Here is a 20,444-nt window from a genome sequence, read left to right as displayed (position 1 = left end):
CTGGCCTACAGTGGAAGCCGAGCACTGCCCCTCCAGCATCTCTCCTTGGCATTAGAGTGGGGGTCTGAGGCGGGGGTGGTGCGCCTCTCCAAGTAGACAACAGGCTGTCTCTGGAGGCCTTGCAGAACCTTCCGGAACAGCTGTGCAAACTGAGAGTGGGAGGAGGTGCGTGTGTGCTCACATCCTCAACCCTCTCCCGGGGAACGAACGGAAACAAACAGAACCAGGGACCCTCGGGATCGCAGGCACGGAGACGGGAGCAACGTTCAAGTCCAGGGGTGGCCAGCACTGTGGCCTGCAGAGGGCCACGCGCCCCCATGAGACTGCCCTGCATGCCCCACGCTGCCTGCGAGGCTGGACACGTGCAGCTGGGCCAGGGGGCCGTTTGTCTTCTTTGCTCTGGACAGCTGAGGTCCGGCCCCTGGGGGGCATCAGACCAGGCCTCAGAGAAGAGCCACAGCCCTGGGCCATGTCCCACCTTGTCCTGGGCATGGTGTGGGTGGGGGAGGATGATGCTCGGGACACACCTGGACTGAGGCTCCCAAGGCCTTGGGGGACAGAAGGCGAGTGCATGGCCTGCCTTTGGGAATAACGTCCAGGGCCGCAGGTTGGCAGCAAGGCCTTTCAAGGTCCTGTTCTGGCCCTACCCTGCCCAGTGTCCTTGTGCCACCGCTGTCCACCCGGGCACCAGACCCAGAATCAGGTGGAGACTCAGTCATGTGGCCTGAGCTGCTGGGAGCCGTCTATACCTGAGTCCCCCCCACCTGCCCCGGGTCTGCACAGTCCCCCATGGTGGAGGCGCCGGTGCCCCAGGCTGGGACACAGACTCAGCTGGGCTGGGTCCAGTTAGCGGGTCCTCATCCTGAAGCACCATGAGACTCATGCCAAGTGAATAAACAAGAACATTTCGACGCTGCTGGGTCAAAGGTCAATGTAAATATCTTCCCAAATCCTATTTTCAAGTAGCTGAACCCTTTCACCTGGACTAGTAAATCAAACTTCCTTCAAATGTGTTTTTTAAGTGATATGACAATTTGCTTTTCTTCACTGCTTGCCAAAGGTGGGCTTCAGATTATTTGGACAGAAAGTGGTAGGTGGTCAGTACAGCCTGAGGGATGTCTGGAGGGTCTCTATAGGCTCAGTAGAGTTTACAGCCCTGAAAGGGTCCCAGTGGTCCCAGGCTTGTAAAAGTGGCTGAAGCAGCAACTAATTAACGCACTGCAGCCTTGAGAGTGATTCTTGGTCACCGTGGTGACCACACAGCCTAAGCAGACCCAGATTCCTGCTGAGACTGTATGCCAGGCAGGTCCTCCAAGTTGCCTTGGGGACTGGACCCATGTTCTCCATCAGCAGAGGAAGGTGGGAGCCTATGGCTGGGCATCCTTTGACAATGGAGGAAGGTCCAGCATGAGGCAGTGTCCATGCTAGTGGACACTCACAAGGATGCTTGAGCCTCTGTTTGGAGCTTCCTCCTGCAGCTCAGGATGATGGAGCCACTGGGCTGAAGTATGCACAGGGAAGGGACAGTGCAGAGCACTCCTGGTCTCCTGGGGGTGTCCCTCACTGGAGACTATTGGGAGCAAGGGTCACCCACCAGCCAGGATTTTGCCCTCCAGCCAAGTCCGGATAGTTTACGGATAAACTGTGGTGCATCCAGACAGTGGAATATCATTCAGCAATAAAAAACGCTCTCTCAACCCACGGAACGACACGAGGAACCTCAAATGCATATTACTAAGGAAAAAAGCCAGTCTGAAAAGGCTATATCCTGGATGATTCCAACTATATGACATTCTGGAAAAGGCAAAACTATGGAGACAGTGAAAGGATCAGTGGTTGCCAGGGGTTAGGGGCGGGAAAAGGATGAATCCAGGGAGCACAGAGGATTTTTAGGGTAGTGAAATGAGTCTGTATGATATTATGATGGATACATGTAATTTTACATTTGTCCAAACCCATAGAATGCCCAACACCAAGAGTGAACCCCAATGTAAGCTGTGGACTTTAGTTAACAATAAAGTATCAATATTGGTTCCTTAGTTGTAATAAATGTATCACACTAACCAATGCAAGATGTTCCTGATGGGGAAACTGTGGGGGTGGTGGTGGATATGGGAACTCTATACTCTCTCTGCTTAGTTTTTCTGTGAATCTAAAATTGTTCTTTAAAAGTCTATTAATTAAAAACAAAACAAAATACAACTTAAAATACTGGCAGCAAAAGCAGGTGAGCAGGGCTTCCCTGGTGGCGCAGTGGTTGAGAGTCTGCCTGCCGTTGCAGGAGACACGGGTTCGTGCCCCGGTCTGGGAAGATCCCACGTGCCGCGGAGCGGCTGGGCCCGTGAGCCATGGCCGCTGAGCCTGCGCGTCCAGAGCCTGTGCTCCGCAACGGGAGAGGCCACAACAGTGAGAGGCCCGCGTACCGCAAAAAAAAAAAAAAGCAGGTGAGCAGGTAGGGGGAGACAATCAAAGCATTTCGAGGCCACAGGGCCCTAAGGGCGGCAAGGACGGGGATTAAATTTAGACTTTCAGTTAGTTAACTGTGTACTTACCTGAAAGAAACAGAGTGTATAACTTGCTAATTAGGAAAGGGGGACTAATGGAACGAGAAAAACCTCAAAAGAAAGCTTTTTAAAAAGGGCAAAAAGAATACACAAAGATGTGGAAATAAAATGCAGATGTACCAGCTGAGATACGTGATACTTAAAGAGCATGAGCCTCTTTGGAAAAAGAATCCTGCTCCGTGCTGTCACAGAGGCAACACCGAAGAACAGGACACAAATCCAGACTCTGCAAAACAAGAGATTACTATGACTTGATCCTTGGCCAACACATTTGAAAACTGATGAAATGGACAAATTCCCAGGAAAATGTCTGCCATTAAAATTGCCTCCAGGGACTTCTCTGGTGGTCCAGTGGGTAAGACTCTGCACTCCCAATGCATGGGGCCCGGGTTCGATCCCTGGTCGGGGAACTAGATCCTGCATGCATGCCGCAACTAAGACCGCAAGCCGCAACTAAGAGTCCACAAGCCGCAACTAAGAGTCTGCAAGCCGCAACTAAGAAGTCTGCGTGCCACAACTAAGAGTCCGCATGCCACAACTAAGAGTCCGCAAGCCACAACTAAGAAGTCCGCATGCCGTGACTTAGAAGCCTGCATGCCGCAACTAAAAGATCCCGCATGCTGCAACTAAGACCTGGTACAGCCAAAATAAACAAATAAATAAATATTAAACAAAACAAAACACAACTGCCTCCAGAAAAAAACAGAGACTCTGCCTGTCTGGCAGCCACAAAAGGGTTGTCAGTGTCCACAAAGACCACCCCCCCTCCCCCTGGGCCAGGCAGTGATGTAGGAGAACCAACTCTGTCTTGTCTACGAGGGTGAGAGTAAAACCTGGAGCAGAATCAGACAAGGCCAGTGTGGATGGAAAACCACAAACTTCACTCACTGACAACATGAAAAACCCAAACAAAATGGTACCAAGTTATACCCACTAACATGTTACAGTATACACAGCACGACTGAGTTGATTTATCCTAGCAAGGTAAAATTGGTTCCATTTTAGCAGTGGTAATGTAATTCATGCCAACAAATTAAGGGCAAAAAAGTGATCTTCTCACAACTGGTGGAGAAAAAACCATTTGCTAAACTTCGACACCCATTCATGACTAAAAGTACCCCAAACAAAACCCATAGAACTTCCTAGTAAAGAAGAAACAAGAGAACTTGGTAGATATGGCCACAATAAACAACCAACCAAGCAAGCCACAGGTGGCTCCCCCAGGTGTGGGATACCCGACTCCTGCTGCTGCTGCACCCATCATCTGGCGCGGCACAGCACACGGCCCCCTGGACACCGAGGAACAGAAAGATGGAGGCAAAACTAGCAGAGCAACGAATACGCTGTAGGTCAAACCTCCATAAACGAGGTGAACAGGACGTGAAAATTTCAGGTTTTCCTTGGGAACTGACAAGCGGCTGCTCACCTGGAACAGGATCTGTAGGGCCCCATGGAGGATGCACATCTGCCGTCCGAGGAAGACGAAGAAGGGCACCACGAGCTCCAGGAAGTGGTTGCTGAGGGTCTCGAAGCGGTGGAACCACCATGGGGAGTGGTGCAGGAAGTAGGCCATGGGGTTGGGCACCGGCTGCGTCTGTGGGATGAAAGGAGGCCCGTGAGCTGTGCCTGGAGGTGGGGACCTGCCCTCCCTGGCCCTGCTCTGTGGTGCCCGCTGGTGGCCTTTTGGGGAAGTGGGGTGCATGGGGCCGCCCTGGCCGGGAGAGGTGCGGGGAAGACCGGCGGCGTGGCCCACCCTCCAGCAGCTCACACGTCACCAGGATGGGGAATGGTGGGGAGCCATGGGTCCCGACCTTCTCTATTCGCCTGGCTTCCTGTAATTCTGACACTGACCCCTTCAAGGGGACCCTGAGGGCCCTGGTAACGCAGGAGCTCAGATGCTGGGGAAGAGTCTGTGGTCAGAGCCCTGAGCAGCATGGGCACCGGCATGCCCCCCGCGAGGGGACAGGGCACAGGTGCAGAGGCAGGACCGTAGGATGCTCACACATGGTGGATTTCCTCTTGGAGGACAGTGGAGGCTGGGGGAGAGGGTCCTGGCCCCACGTGTGTGTTCCTGGGAACAGCCTCCACACGTGTGCGGGGTGGGAGGGCATAGCAGGTCCCCGAGGCCCACTTGTTGACTCAGCCGTGGTGCTGGCCGCCTAGGGCCCAGCTGATGGGCCCTGCGCCTCCAACCACAGGCCCTGTCCTCCCCGCTCACGCGGCCGTCCATGCTCAAAAGGGCCAGCTGTGCTGACACTGTGTGGGGTTGGGGTGGCCCCGGTGTGGACATCCAGCATCGGTGATGGGTACTGTGTGCAGGTGGCCCTCCATGCTGAGCTGGCTGGGGTGGGACACCAGGCCGCGGCAGCCCCAGACCCGGTGGACCCGCAGCACCCACCATAAGGCTAACTGTGCCTCTGCCGTCTGTGGAGAGTGAGTCCGTGAAGGGCGCCGCGTCTGCTGTTGAGGACAGGGTCACTCCTTTCCACTCCCACCCACGTGGGTGTGGACACGTGGGCTGTCGTACTCGCTGGGCTGTAACCACCCTGAGCGTCTCCCTGTTATCCGGCTCTAAAGATGCTCAGGGTCACCTGAGCCCCTTCCTGCTCCAGCCCGGGGGCAGCCGCTTCTCCAGGAGCCTGGTCCCTCTAGGTGGAGACGGGTGTTAGAAACCCGGTCTGGGCATTGCTGTCTCCCTGCCCCGCATTCCTGCTGGCCTGGCTCATAAAACTGCGTTTAACTGTTTTCTCACTCTGTCTTGGTTGCAGAGGTTCCCCCCTTGTGAACGTGGAGGGCGGATCAGACACAGAGAGGCAGCCCCTTTGGGGAAGGGCGTGCAGGGCTGGGGGGTGGGGGGCTCAGTGGGGGCAGGGCCCTGGGGAGACACGGGGTTGGGGGAGCAGAACTGTCGGGGCCCTTTCTGCTCAAAGGCCTGCGTTTCCTGACGCCAGATTCACCACATGACGGTTAACGCCTGAGTGGAATGAAACCACCATAGTCCTAAAACTGGAGATATTCTGGTGGTTAGCAGCAATTTCACTAACAACACAAAAAGGCAGCATCAAATCAGTTCCAAATGTTTCAGCTTTTTTAAACAACAGAGCGTTTCCTGGATACGGTGTGTACACGCATGTGTATGCGACTGTATGTGGATGTGTGCACGTGAGAGCGAGGCTGCCGGAAGGCGCCGTGGCCCCTGGACAGGTGCGTGCTGTGGATGGGCCACACCGTGGGCAGCACTGGGAACGGTGACGGAGCACAGGAGCAGCCCCTCTGCCACATCTCAGGACCCAGCTCAGGAGGCGGCCCAGCCTCGGGCAGCAGAGGGACATGTGACCCTGCACGCTCTTCAGGGCTGAAGGCCCCACGTTACCTACACCCACAGTCAGCTGGGGGGAGCGAGGCCTCAAGGGGAGCCACCCCCGCCTGCCCCCGACGTTGCCTCTCATCAACACAGGTTACGCCCACCAGACAGAGGGAAAGGGGAGCCTGGGATCCCCTGCACTGCCCCCCGCCAGAGGCAGGCGGGATGTGTGCCCACTGCATCCACTGCATGCCCACCAGCCGTTCCACGTGGGAGGCGAGCCAGCTAGACCTTCCTTCTCTGTTCCCACCTCTTCACAGACCAGCTGAGGTTCCCCACCCACCGGGGGACCTTCTTCGCTCCCCTGGGGCTGAGAGGGCCTGGCTGGCAGCCAGCAGGGAACGCAGACTCAGAGCTGAAGCACTCCTGAAGGCTCTCCTGTTCGTCCCCCTGCCCCCCCACCGACCCCCAGTCCTGGAGACGCCCAGGCGGAAGAGCCAGGCACCAGTGGGTTGGGACCCCAGTGGCCAGGGATGGGTGGGGTCTCCTGCCCATGAGACCTTTGGCCCTTGTTTTGCCCCTCCTGGGATTTCTGCTGGGCTGAGTCCCCAGACCTCCACCCTTGACCCAGAAGTGGCCGACACAGGCAAGTGGATGAGGCAGGCAAGGGGCAGGGCTGCCTGGTGCTGATGTGACGAGGTGGTTGAGGCAGTTGTCGGGGTGCAGCGTTGGCCTCCTCGCTCCGGCTCCCGGCGGGTTTAGGACACAGGTAGGAGAGAAGTGTCTGCAAGGGGCCCTCCTTCCCGCAGGGCCTCTCCAGGAGCCTAAGTGAGATCCCAGGAGGGAGGAGACTGCTGCCCGCTGCCCCGGGGAAGGAAACGAGGAAGACATCCTGCTTGACAGGTGGTGCCCCAGACCCAGCAGGAACGCAGGGCCCCACGTGAGGAAAACAGGTAGTGACAGGCACGCGGGGCAAATGTGGATGAGCTGACACCACGCCGCCAAACACCCTCGGGGTGATTCACAGGGAAACGATCCCAGCCTGCACCTGTGCCCCCACATCGCCGCACAGCCGCACCGCTCACCTCGTAGTGGAAGTCCATGCAGGTGAGGTTCCGCCAGCACTGGTCCCCCCGGATCTTGATCAGGCCCTGCCGAGGAGACAGAGAGGAATGTGAGCCACCTCCGGATGGACCTGTGGGAGTGACGGACCTCATGTGATGCCTGAAGCAACATGAAAGGGAAAATCTGAACGAAGTCCAGGAAAGACATGTTTAGGGTTTCTGAGGACTAAAAGTAGCAAACACAGGGAAAAAGAAACGCTTTAAAAAAAAATTGATTGATTATTTATTTTTGGCTGTGTTGGGCCTTTGTTGCTGTGAGTGGGCTTTCTCTAGTTGTGGCGAGCAGGGGCTACTCTTCATTGTGGTGCGCGGGCTTCTCATTGTAGCGGCTTCTCTTGTTGCGGAGAACAGGCTCTAGGTGCGTGGGCTTCAGTAGTTGTGGCATGTGGGCTCAGTAGCTGTGGCTTGCGGGCTCTAGAGCGCAGGCTCAGTAGCTGTGGTGCACGGGCTTAGTTGCTCTGTGGCATGTGGGATCTTCCTGGACCAGGGCTCGAACCCGTGTCCCCCTGCATTGGCAGGCGGATTCTTAATCACTGCGCCACCAGGGAAATCCCACTCTTTCCTTTTTATAAAATCAGTTCCTCCTGTGTTTCTTTAAAACCCAGCTTTTAGACTCTGAGCATCACCATAGTAATGCACCTGTGAGGCTTTAGAAAAGGGCAAATTCGCAAAGCATATGAGCACAACCTGACTTAGACGCCAAGGAAGACGTGGGAGGGACGATGTCCCAACTGCTAAGGTGATGATGATTCAGGAGCTCTGGTGGCCTCAGTGAGAATATCCACCCACCACAGCATGCAGGAGACCCTGTGCTTAGGCCACAGTACAAGGGAGAACCCGGTACTCAGGCCACAGCACATGGGAGACCCCAGTGCTCAGGCCACAGCACGTAGGAGACCCCGGTGCTCAGGCTCAGGAGGGGCTCCAGGGAACTCCTGTGCTGCCCAGTCCACCGGGACAGTGGCTGTGGAGAGAGGGCCTCCACTGTGAAGCCTGTGGGCGGGCTTGTCTGCAGCCCTGCCAGTCTCCCTGCCGGGCAGTGGCCAGCATGGCCGGTCCACAGTGGCCAGGAGGACAGTCAGCTCACTGCCTGCCGCACTTGCCCTTGGGAATCACAGCTCCACGCGATCCCTTCACGGTCAGAAGCAAACTGCTCACCAACGGGAGTAAAACTGTTGCTGGATGCACAGATTCAGCCCTAACGTCTGTCTCACATGACAGCTGGTCTGGAAGGTGAGAAACTGTGTCGCCAAGAAAGCAGCCTGGATGGCGGCCTGGCTCTCTTGGCTGGTGGTCTCTGCAGCTGCAGCTGCTCGGGGGCGAGTCTCCTCAGCCCATCCTCGCACCTGCCCAGCCTGTCCTGGGCACCCTTCCTCACTGGAGCCAACCCACCATGGACTTCAATCACGTCTGCAAAACAGCCTGGCAGCCACGTCGAACTGGGGTTTGGTTGAATACCTGGGGTGGCAGCCCAGCCAGACTCGCACATAAAACTGACCTTCCCATAGGGGCAGAACTTTGGGGCAGTTGAGGGCTCTAAGCCGGGGGCAGGACAGTGTGAGTCGACAGGTCCTCTGACGGCCACACTGCCAGCAAGGCAGGATGGCTGCCCAGGGTGTAAGACTGCCCACCCTGGACTTGCCTGGACCGTGGAGCCCACAGGATGGGCCGAGGGGGCAGCTGACACCTGGCCTGAGCCCCTGTGGGTGGCACAGATGCAGCGACACCCGAAGGAGCAGGGACAAGAAACAACAAGGAAGCTAGGGCCCATGTGGCGGCCATGCTGGCAGCTTCCACAGTGAGACTGAGTGACCGTGTCCTGGCCGAGCACATGGGCCAGGCATGAGCTAGCTGTGCGGCCCAGCAGAGAGTTTACAAATATGTCCCACAGAGGGCACAATACTCAGCTGTCCTGGGTGCCGTTCACACCCGGTGGCTGTTCCGTACCCACCTCTCTGGGGCCTGGCGCCCTGCAGTGGGGCCAATCCCATGTCAGGGGAGCTTGTGTAGCGGACGTGGAGCCGCACTCCGAGGACCCGCCTGCTCTGTCTACAGACTCACAGAACTAGTCACCTTGAGAGGCGGTTAGTCAAGTCTCTGGAAACTGGGTTTGCTTAGATCACAGAAGTGCCGGAGACAACTTCCAGTGTGAACTCTGCCATACATGGTCGCATCTGTACAGAAACAGAAAGCCTATCGTGTCCTGCCGGCGCGGATGAACCGCTGGTTTCTGTGGCAACGTGCCTGCTCGTTCGGCTGGAAAACACAGCCACTGTCACACTTCACTCCCCGTGAGTGCAGGCTCTGCTCCCTACATCCCTTGGAATCCAAGAGGCACTCTTTGGAGATTCAAACCAGGCAAAGAAGAAAAAAAACAAAATAATTAAAATGTCATTCAAATTCTAAGCTGGTATGAGACACTTAAAAATCTGAAACATTCTTTTGGGAGTGGAGGATAATTATATTCCTCCCCATCTATTGATTTCTCTCTACAATGCAGATGTCAGATTTTCCACGGATTTTTTTTTCTTCCAGAGTAAGTGTCAAAGGAACAAAGCCTTCTTTGAGCCTTTTTCAGCCCAAAATTAATTCCAAAAAAATGGCACAGACAGACCAGTAACACACCGAGTGACCTCCAGCTGTCCATACAACCTCTGCTCTCCCTGGGGAAAGGGTGAGTGCCAGGATGCTAGAATATTCTGGGGCGACCGAGGAGACCTCAGGCCTTATGGGCAGCGGGTGGGGGCAGGTGCCCGGGGGATGAACAGGGGCTTCTCTCTAAAGCTCACGGGTCCAAGAACATGCTCCTTAAAATCTCCCATTTGGAAATGGGAAAAAGCAAGGCCTTTTGTCACAGAAAGAACATCAATTTCTGTGACGCTGCACAAGTCCCATCACACCTAACTGGGTGGGGGGCTCTCAGGCCTGCAGCTGGGGGAGGGGAGACAGCCCTCGGGTCCGAGCCAGCACCGAGAGCTCCCTCGGCAGTGCCCCCATTTTGCATGTACACTGCACCCCGTTCTCTCACCGTCAGAGTCTGTCTCTCTGGAAATCCTTTTCTCCATCTGCAGACACGGGTGATCAGTCCTACACCTGCTCCTTTCCCACAAAGGAGAAGCATCATCAACCTGGGTTTGTAGGTACGGGAAGAGGGGCTGTTCCCTCCCTGGAGCAGGCCTGCTGGTCTGGGCCGTGCTCACAGCCACGGGGGGTGGGGGTCGGGACGCCTCGGTTCTGCTCAGACCCGGCAGCACTCTGCATCTCCCCTGGGAGCTGAGCTGGACCCACGGGACCCCACATGCTCTGTGAGCAGGTGGACGACCGCAGCGTGAGGCTCATGGCTTAGCGCCCAGATCTCACCTGAGTGTGCACAGGCTGGCCTGGGGTCTCTCGGGACTGACCTGTCTCCACATCTGAAGGGGCCCCAGACTACACAGGGTTTCCACCCAGCCCCTTCTCTCCAGGTCTGGGGCAGTGTCTACACTTTCAGACTCCAGGGTATGATTAGATGGAAATCCACCCTCTGAATTTACCAGTGCACTGCATCAGCTACAGGGGAACCTCTGAGCCGAATGTGCAGGGAGAGAGAGAAATCGTGGATGCTGTTGGTGGGGGGTCTTGTTGTGCCCCCTCCCTGAACCCTGAGAGCTTGTGAAAACTGCCCAGACCTGCAGGGTCTGTGGAGCGGGTGGAGGGGACAGTCTCGGGTCCTCACAGCTACTGCAGGGCTGGGTATGACCGTCCTCCCGCCGAGGCTGGTTTGAGACAAGTGGCAGAGAGACAGCACAAAGAGGGCACTGAGCCACTGGGCAGGGGGCTGATGTGAGGGGCGTGCAGCTGGGCAGAGGTCAGAGCCCATGGACGGCGCTCCCCAGAGGTTCCCAGGACGCCTCCACCGACGGCACCATGGGAAGGAGGACAGAGCAGCCCACACTGATGCAATAAAGCAAATTAGAATAACCGCTCTCATTTTGGAGTGGTGATCCCAGGACCCGGCAGGCTCGTCAAGGAAGTGGCAGTGATACCCGCTTGACTTGGTCTTGGGGGTGAGTCACATTCCAACGTTTATTTCATTATGTTAATAAGATTTTACTGTAGGAACTGACTCCCAGAGAGGCCCCGACCTGAAGGCTCTTTCCTACCGAGCTCCTGCTCTTATTTACTAACGGGTCTGGTGTCTTGTCTCGCTCGCTCACCTTTCAGCGCCGCTGCTGCCACTGTGGGGCCGGAGCATCTCTGGGACCCCAAACGGCAACGCGGAAACTGCTTCAGATGACCTGCTTCACCCACTCAGAGCAGTCCTGGGCCTCCAGCCTCCAGGGAAAGTGCACAGACCCAAGTGCAGACTTGCTGGGTTCCAGGAATCCTCCTTCTCCAGCCAGCGAGGGAAGCGGGAGCTGTGGGCCCAGCGCAGATGCTACAGCAGTGACAGCGTTGCTCGGAGGAGGACACAGAGGGCCGTCACCACACCTGGAATCGCTGCCAGCAAGCTCAGGCAGAAATGTGTGCCGTCTGGATGGAAAGGGGCGTGGCTCACTCCCGATGGCGGGTTCTGGGGTGAGGCCCAAGGGCTGCAGTAAGCTGTGACCCCCTAATCTCCAAGGTCTGTGGCTTTAATGGGGTTGCATCTCACAGGGATCCTTGCATGAAAAAGCAAACTCACACGGATTCTTAAGTCAAAGGGTTGAGCTACAATTCACATGAAACAGAACGCACACAGATGAAATGTCCAGTTCAATGTGTCTGACAATTGTACACAATCAGGAATCCACCCAAAACACGACACAGGTTTCCATCCCACAGAACATTCTTCGTGACCACTTTCCAGGCAATTCCACACGCACTGGCCAGGGGGCCACCTCCGCCTCCGCCTGCCCCCAGGGTTTCACACTCATAGGGGCTGGTGGCCCGTGGCCCTGGGCTCAGGCTGGCCGAGCTCCTTCAGGGACTTTGGGTCTGTCTGCATCACTGCCTCGGGGGGTTGGTTCCCTCTCCCAGCTGAGCGCTGTCCCTTGTGTGGATGCACCACAGGCTGCCCATCCGTCGATGGACACTGGGCTGGTGCCTAGGTCTGCGGTCATGAGCAGGGCTGCTGTAGACATGTGTGGACAGGTCTTCTTTCCCGGCAGCGGAAGGTGGGCTCACAGGCGGGGCCATGTCTTGCCTTGTAGGAAACCGGCCTACAGCTGCTGAGCAAGGCTGCACCACCGCACCCCCTACGAGCCAAGTGACGCTCCCACCAGGAATCCCATGGCCCACAGACCCTCTGACCTGGGGCGCTGCTAGTGCTTTACACCCAGCCCCTCCTGGGTGCAAAATGCCGCTGCACAGTTTTCACGTCCTCGTCGCCGTTCCCATCCCTTCGAGGGTGAAGTATGTTCAGGTCCTGCACCCACCTTCCTACTGTGATCTGCAGGTTCCGAATGTTAGATTTCAGCTGGACTTGTACACTGCAGGTGTTTCCCAGGCGGGGCTTGCCTATTCATTTTCGTAATGGTGTATTTTGAAGATGGAGAAATTTAATATCAGTGAAGTATAATTTATCAATATTTTTCTTTAATGGTTAGTGCTTTTTGTGCCCTGTCCAAGAAATCTCTGTGTACCCCAAGGTAACTGTCTATGCTATCTTCAAAAAATTTTATGATTCTACCTTTTATGTTTGTTAAAAAAAATTATTTTTTCTTGCCCCACTGATTTGGCTTATTGCCTTGGTTGAAAATAAATCAACTGCATCTGTGTGGGTCTGTTTCTGGGAGATATTCTTTTATGTTTTCTTCTAAGAACTTTTTGGTTTTGCTTTTATGTTTAGGTCCATGATTTACTTCAAATTAGAGTTTGGTACAGATGAAAGAGTACTCAAAGCTCATTTTACTCTTCTATACAGATTTCCAATTATTTTAGCACTATTTGTAAAAAATGATTTTCATTTTCCCATTGACTTGACTTGGTACCTTGGGTGAATATCAGCTGACAGCAGAGGTGTGGGACTATCTCTGGACTCTCTTCTCTTCTACTGATCTATTTTTCCAGTTTAGATCAATACCATACTTCAGTTTCATTCATTCATTCATTTATTTTTTTGTGGTACGCGGGCCTCTCACTGTTGTGGCCTCTCCCGTTGTGGAGCACAGGCTCCGGGCTGTGCGCAGGCTCAGCAGCCATGGCTCACGGGCCTAGCCGCTCTGTGGCATGTGGGATCTTCCTGGACCGGGGCACAAACCCGTGTCCCCTGCATCGGCAGGCGGACTCTCAACCACTGCGCCACCAGGGAAGCCCAGTTTTATTTACTTATTTTTAATATTTATTTGGTTGCACAGGTCTTACTTGTGGCAGGTGGGCTCTTCAGTTGTGGCTCGCCAGATCCTTAGTTGAGGCACGCAGGCTCCTTAGTTGTAGCATGTGGGATCTAGTTCCCTGACCAGGGATTGAACCAGGGCCCCCTGCATTGGGAGCACGGAGTTTTATCCACTGGACCACCAGGGAAGTCCCCATACTTCAGTTTTAAATTAAGCTCTAAAATCAGGAAGTATAAGTCCTCCAACTTTGTTCTTTTTCAAATTTCTTTTTATTTCTATGTAAGTTTTAGAATCAACATGTCACTTTTCCCAAAAAGCCCACTGGGAATTTTACAGGAATTACCTTGAGTCTACATATAAACCTGGGTGAAAAACGATGTATTTATTTATTTATTTATTTATTTATGGCTGTGTTGGGTCTTTGTTGCTGTGCACGGGCCTTCTCTACCTGTGGCGAGCAGGGGCTACTCTTCGTTGCTGCGCAGGCTCTAGGCACGCGGGCTTCAGTAGTTGTGGCACATGGGCTCAGTAGTTGTGGCTCGCGGGCTCTAGAGAGCAGGCTCAGTAGTTGTGGCACGCTGGCTTAGTTGCTCTGTGGCATGCGGAATCTTCCCAGACCAGGGCTCGAACCCGTGTCCCCTGCATTGGCAGGTGGATTCTTAACCACTGCGTCACCAGGGAAGTCCCCTCTAATGACTTTGTAATAGTATATGATGTACAGTTTATTTTTCACATTGACCTTGTATCCTGCAACCTTGCTAAATTAATGTATTCACTTTAGTAGTTGCTTTTTAAGATTCCACTGGGTTTTGTACATGTACAACCATGTCTGTGAATAAGTTTCATTTCTTTTTTGGGAATCTTTATGGCTTTCTTTTTCTTGTTTTATTGCACTAGGACTTCCAATACAGTGATGAAGAGCAGCAGCAAAAACAGACAACAGGCCTGTTTCTAATCACACATGAATGCTCTCATTCTATCACCACTGAGGAAGCCCCGTCTAACACGCCCTTGAGTGGGTACTGCATTGTATCGTGTACTTTTTACATCTGTTGAGGAGAAAAAAATCATTCTTCAGTTTTATTCTGTTGTATAGTGAATTTCATTAGTTGATTTTCAAATATTAAACCAATCTTGCATTCCTGAGATAAACCATGCCTCTTTTATTGCCGAGTTTGGTTTGCCAATATTTTGCTAAGGGTTTCTGTGTCTTTGTGAGGGACACTGGTTTCTATTTTCCTTTTTGTCCTGTCCTCATCAGGTTTTGGTATCACTCTTATGCTGGTCACAGAAAACAATTTGGGAAGTGTCCCTGCCTCTGCTATTTTCCAAGAGTTTGTGTAGGATTGCTATTATTTCCTCTTTAAATGTTTGATTTCACTGGTGTTTCAAATGTTTTATTTCAAATGTTTGATTTCACTGTGCCTACTTTCTTTCTGGAATGGTTTTTGATTACAGATTCAATTTATTTACCAGATATGGAGCCCTTTCGATTTCCTGTTTCCTTCTGTCTCAGTTTTGGTAAGCTGCACTTGTCAAGGAATTTCTCCATTTCACTTATGTTGTCAAATTTATTGGCCCGAAGCTTTCATAATATTCCAGGTGACTTTACGGCAGGATCTCAGACAAAACTGCCAGTTAGGTGAAGACAGTGTTTTCTCATGGTGTCCTTCAATCACAGCATGGCTGTGGCTCCTGGCCCTGCTGAATTCTGACCCCGAAACGGTAGGTCCTGTGGGCCTCTATTTTCTCCATCTTAGATATAGCTTTTTTTTGTGTTAACAAGACAGGGACAGTCTGCACACAAGGAGCATCGGGGCCCCATGGGGTGTGCAGCAGGTGTGAGCACAGAGCTGTGGGCAGCACAGGTGGTTAGCAACCAAGCCCCTTCTGAATAGCGAGAAGGGACTTGAGGCCGCTGTCTGCAGCCTGCGAGTTACATGGCGGTTGCCCAGGTACGGACAGGAAAGCACATCCTCGTGCCGCCTCTGAGGGCCCAGAGGCTCCTCTTCATGCCCAGGTTCTCCAGAGCCTCCTTTTATGTTGCATCCCCTCCATTTCACATAAAAACAACCTGCTCCAAGGAATTCCCTGGTGGTCCAGTGGTTAGGACTTGGTGCTTTCACTGCTGAGGGCCTGGGTTCAGTCCCTGGTTGGGGAGCTAAAATCCCACAAGCTGCATGGAGCAGCCAAAAAAAAAAAAAAAGTGAAAATGACCTGCCCCAGCCATAGCCAAGATGCAAATCTCAATGAAAACTGCTGATTTTAGCTGCAATTCTGCTCAATGAAAAGTTACAGTATTAAGTTTTCTTTTTTTTAAAACATCTTTATTGGAGTATAACTGCTTTACTATGGTGTGTTAGTTTCTGCTTTATAACAAAGTGAATCAGCTATACATATACATATATCCCCATATCTCCTCCCTCTTGCATCTCCCTCCCACCCTTCCTATCCCACCCCTCTAGGTGGTCACAAAGTACCGAGCTGATCTTCCTGTGCTATGCGGCTGCTTCCCACTAGCTATCTATTTTACATTTGGTAGTGTATATATGTCCATGCCACTCTCTCACTTCGTCCCAGCTTACCCTTCCCCATCCCCATGTCCTCAAGTCCATTCTCTACGTCTGCATCTTTATTCCTGTCCTGCCCCTAGGTTCTTCAGAACCATTTTTTTTCCTTTAGATTCCATATATATGTGTTAGCATACGGTATTTGTTTTTCTCTTTCTGACTTACTTCACTCTGTATGACAGACTCTAGGTCCATCCACCTCACTACAAATAACTCAATTTTGTTCCTTTTTATGGCTGAGTAATATTCCATTGTATATATGCGCCACATCTTCTGTGTCCATTCATCTGTGGATGAGCACTTAGGTTGCTTCCATGTCCTGGCTATTGTAAATAGAGCTGCAATGAACATTGTGGTACATGACTCTTTTTGATTTATGGTTTTCTCAGGGTATATGCCCAGTAGTGGGATTGCTGGGTTGTATGGTAGTTCTATATTTAGTTTTTTAAGGAACCTCCATACTGTTCTCCATAGTGGCTGTATCAATTTACATTCCCACCAACAGTGCAAGAGGGTTCCCTTTTCTCCACACCCTCTCCAGCATTTATTGTTTGTAGATTTCTTGATGATGGCCATTCTGACTGGAGTGAGGTGATACCTCATTGTAGTTCTGATTTGCATTTCTCTAATGATTAGTGATGTTGAGCATCCTTTCATGTGTTTGTTGGCAGTCTGTATATCTTCTTTGGAGAAATGTCTATTTATGTCTTCTGCCCATTTTTGGACTGGGTTTTTTTTTTTTTTTATATTGAGCTGCATGAGCTGCTTGTAAATTTTGGAGATGAATCCTTTGTCTGTTGCTTCGTTTGCAAATATTTTCTCCCATTCTGAGGGTTGTCTTTTTGTCTGGTTTATGGTTTCCTTTGCTGTGCAAAAGCTTTGACGTTTCATTAGGTCCCATTTGTTTATTTTTGTTTTTATTTCCATTTCTCTAGGAGGTGGGTCAAAAGAATCTTGCTGTGATTTATGTCATACTGTTCCGCCTATGTTTTCCTCTACGAGTTTTATAGTGTCTGGCCTTACATTTAGGTCTTTAATCCATTTTGAGTTTATTTTTGTGTATGGTGTTAGGGAGTGTTCTAATTTCATTCTTTTACATGTACTTGTCCCGTTTTCCCAGCACCACTTATTGAAGAGGCTGTCTTTTCTCTGTTGTATATTCTTGCCTCCTTTATCAAAAATAAGGTGACCATATGTGCATGGGTTTATCTCTGGGCTTTCTATCCTGTTCCATTGATCTATATTTCTGTTTTTATGCCAGTACCATACTGTCTTGATTACCGTAGCTTTGTAGTATAGTCTGAAGTCAGGGAGCCTGATTCCTCCAGCTCCTTTTTTCGTTCTCAAGATTGCTTTGGCTATTCGGGGTCTTTTGTGTTTCCACACAAATTGTGAAATTTTTTGTTCTAGTTCTGTGAAAAATGCCAGTGGTAGTTTGTTAGGTATTGCATTGAATCTGTAGATTGCTTTGGGTAGTTAGAGTCATTTTCACAATGTTGATTCTTCCAATCCAAGAACATGGTATATCTCTCCATCTATTTGTATCATCTTTAATTTCTTTCATCAGTGTCTTATAATTTTCTGCATACAGGTCTTTTGTCTCCTTAGGTAGGTTTATTCCTAGGTATTTTATTCTTTTTGTTGCAATGGTAAATGGGAGTGTTTCCTTAATTTCTCTTTCAGGTTTTTCATCACTAGTGTATAGGAATGCAAGAGATTTCTGTGCATTAATTTTGTATCCTGCTACTTTACCATATTCATTGATTAGCTCTAGTAGTTTTCTGGTAGCGTCTTTAGGATTCTCTATGTATAGTATCATGTCATCTTAGGGAATTAAGTTCTTAACTCAAAATGTGAAGCAATAAAATAAAAACAATTTAGTATCAGGAGAAAGGTAGTAAAAGACATTGGAAGAACTGTAGAGAGAATATACAGGAAAATAAAAGCCACGCTAACAGCCTAGTTAATGCAAGTGGAAGCAGCCGTCCAGGAGACAGTTACCCCCACCACCCCCAGACATCCAGCAGCAGGACGGGTCCCCCCACCCGCGCTCCAGACATCCAGTAGCAGGACAGCCTTCCCCACCCACCTAGACATCCAGCAGCCGGACCGGTTTACCCACTCCAGACATCCAGCAGCAGGACGGGTCCCCCCACCCGCGCTCCAGATATCCAGTAGCAGGACAGCCTTCCCCACCCACCTAGACATCCAGCAGCCGGACCGGTTTACCCACTCCAGACATCCAGCAGCAGGATGGGTTCCCCCCACTGCCAGACATTTAGCAGCAGGACACGTTCCTACTTCCCTTGTTTGATGACTCTGAACATCCGGGCACCGCCTCTTCTCAATGCCACTCTCCCCGTGGGCCCAGGACACCCCTGTGAGGCAGCCCTCACACCAAGCAAGCCTCCTATGGGAAGAGGGAGATGCCAGCCACTGCCACCCGACGGCCACGTGTACACACCCCCGGGGGCCAGGCTGCAGGGGGGGAGGTGCAGAAAAGAGACAGGTTTCATTGTTCGACTTCCCGGGGGTCAGACTGACCCAACTGGTATCCCCTTGGCGTTGTCCAGGTATGAGAACTCCCAGTAGCACGGATACTGGCTCAGTTTCCAGAATGTCAGCCATCGAGTGAGCACGGTTCTCGGGCCCAGCACGGGCTGGAACCATTGAGGACGCCCGTGTGGAACATCCCCGCCCACTCCCCATGGAATAAGCACAGGGACCAGGAGCCAAGGGCTCTGGCTTCCACGACAGGTGTTTAACATGGTCCAACTGAAAACTTCGGCCAGTATGAACTCAGCTACAAAAACAGATTGAGATAAAAGTGAAAAAAAATTTTTTAAATGGTTTTTTGTTTGTTTACTTATTTATTTTTTGGCTTGTTGGGTCTTCGTTGCTGTGCGCCGGCTTTCTCTAGTTGCGGTGAGTGGGGGCTACTCTTCATTGCAGCGCGAGGGCTTCTCATTGCGGTGACTTCTCTTGTTGTGGAGCACAGGCTCTAGGCACGCGGGCTTCAGTAGTTGTGGCTCTGGGACTCTAGAGCACAGGCTCACTAGTTGTGGCACACGGGCTTAGTTGCTCTGCGGCATGTGGGATCTTCCCAGACCAGGGTTCAAACCCGTGTCCCCTGCATTGGCAGGTGGATTCTTAACCAGTGTGCCACCAGGGAAGTCCAAAAGTGAAAACCTTTATCTTTAAAGCATAATTAAAGGGCTTAACCACAGTGACTTGAACATCTACACCATCTACCATTTCCTGCAGGTGAGAGAGTCTCCACTCTTTGCTCTGAGGACGGAAAAGGAAGGAGTGCATCTGGGCCTGGTCTGCCCTCTCCTGTAAGGAACTGGCAGCTCCTCGCTGCTTCGGTCTGGCCCCAGGATGCCAACGCACAGAACTGCCGCACAGCTGTGAAGCCCCAGCGTGGGACGGCCTGAATTCCAGTTCCAATCACACCAATGTGGGGTGGCCACCCTGCCCCCCCAGCCCGTGTGGCGACAGTTTGGGGCCGTCAAGTCACCTCTGTATCAGCGGGAATGAATGACGAGAACACACGCCGCACAGGCCAGGCCCGCGGTTGGCTTGGGCAACAGGTAGGAAGCAGCGTCTCGGAGCCTGTCTCGAGCTGCAGTGCCTGGCGGGGCTGATGGTCTTTCCAGGGCTTGAAGGCATGTTGTGTCAACTGGTGCTCAGCCCAGGAAAACCCTGCTCGGATGGATGTGCACAACTCTGCTCTTTGTGGGGCTGATGGACCACCTCCCGAGGCTCCCCTTACGGTGACCTCTTGTTAGGTTGCAGGAAATGACTTATGTCCCGTCCTGAAGCTGCAGCTGAGGGGCTTGTGTGGATGTGCATGCCCGTGAAGCCTCACCCCATTGCCCCGAGAGTTCCTGCACGCCCATCAATCCCCACCCCACATCCCAGATGTGACAGAGCCTCTGGGTCTGTGGCCTCCTGCTGGCTCCGCCGATTCCAGAACCTTCACAAGGACTCACGCGGGACCCCTTCCTGGCTAGTGCTCTCAGCCACATGATGCCTGTGGGCTCGGCATTGGGTCCCTGTCCGGCTGGGTGGTTTGCCTTTGGGGGATTTGGGCCAGGCTGCCCCCATCCTCCTGCTGGTGGACTGTGGTTGGTTTCCAGTTCTTGCTGCGTGTGGATAATGCTGCCGCGAGTGTTTGTGTAAAAGGCCTCTGTGACCACGTTTCCACTTCTCCTGGGTTACGTATCGAGTGGAAACTCTGGGGGACAGGGTGGGCGTGGGGTCAACTCAGAAAGTAAATGCCAAACTGCCTCCCCAAGTGGCTGCACTGTTTTACACGCCCACAGGAGAGCACGCAGGGAGTCCCTCTTGCTCGCGCCCCTCAACATTCGTATATCGAGGCCCTGACCCCCAGTGTGGCTGCGTCTGGACCAAGGGAGTCACGCAGGGTCAAGGAGGTCATGTGGGGGGGGGCAGCTGACCCAACAGGTGAGGACACAGTGTGAGGGTGGCATCTGCAAGCCAGGAAGAGTCCTCGCCGGGAACAGAATTGGCTGCAACACCGACCCCGGACTTCCAGCCTCCAGAACTGTGAGAAAATAAAT

General features: G+C 52.5%; 1 protein-coding gene across 3 annotated transcripts in view; it reads right to left on the bottom strand.

Annotated features, from left to right (window-relative positions):
* The window catches only part of LMF1 (lipase maturation factor 1), a 92,166-nt gene that overhangs the window by 11,094 nt on the left and 60,628 nt on the right, over nt 1-20,444 (bottom strand). For 2 of the 3 annotated variants that reach the window (XM_067707161.1, XM_067707162.1), the window contains 2 exons: nt 6,954-7,019; nt 3,991-4,158 (listed from right to left, as the gene is read on the bottom strand). In XM_067707161.1, the coding sequence (XP_067563262.1) occupies nt 3,991-4,158; nt 6,954-7,019 (234 nt within the window). Of the gene's footprint in view, nt 1-3,990; nt 4,159-6,953; nt 7,064-20,444 lie in introns of all 3 variants that reach the window. The other variant, XM_067707160.1, reaches the window with a different exon arrangement.

Source organism: Pseudorca crassidens, chromosome 15 (assembly GCF_039906515.1).
Source record: "Pseudorca crassidens isolate mPseCra1 chromosome 15, mPseCra1.hap1, whole genome shotgun sequence".
Taxonomy (NCBI): Eukaryota; Metazoa; Chordata; class Mammalia; order Artiodactyla; family Delphinidae; genus Pseudorca; species Pseudorca crassidens.
This window is presented reverse-complemented; position numbering and strand designations above follow the sequence as displayed.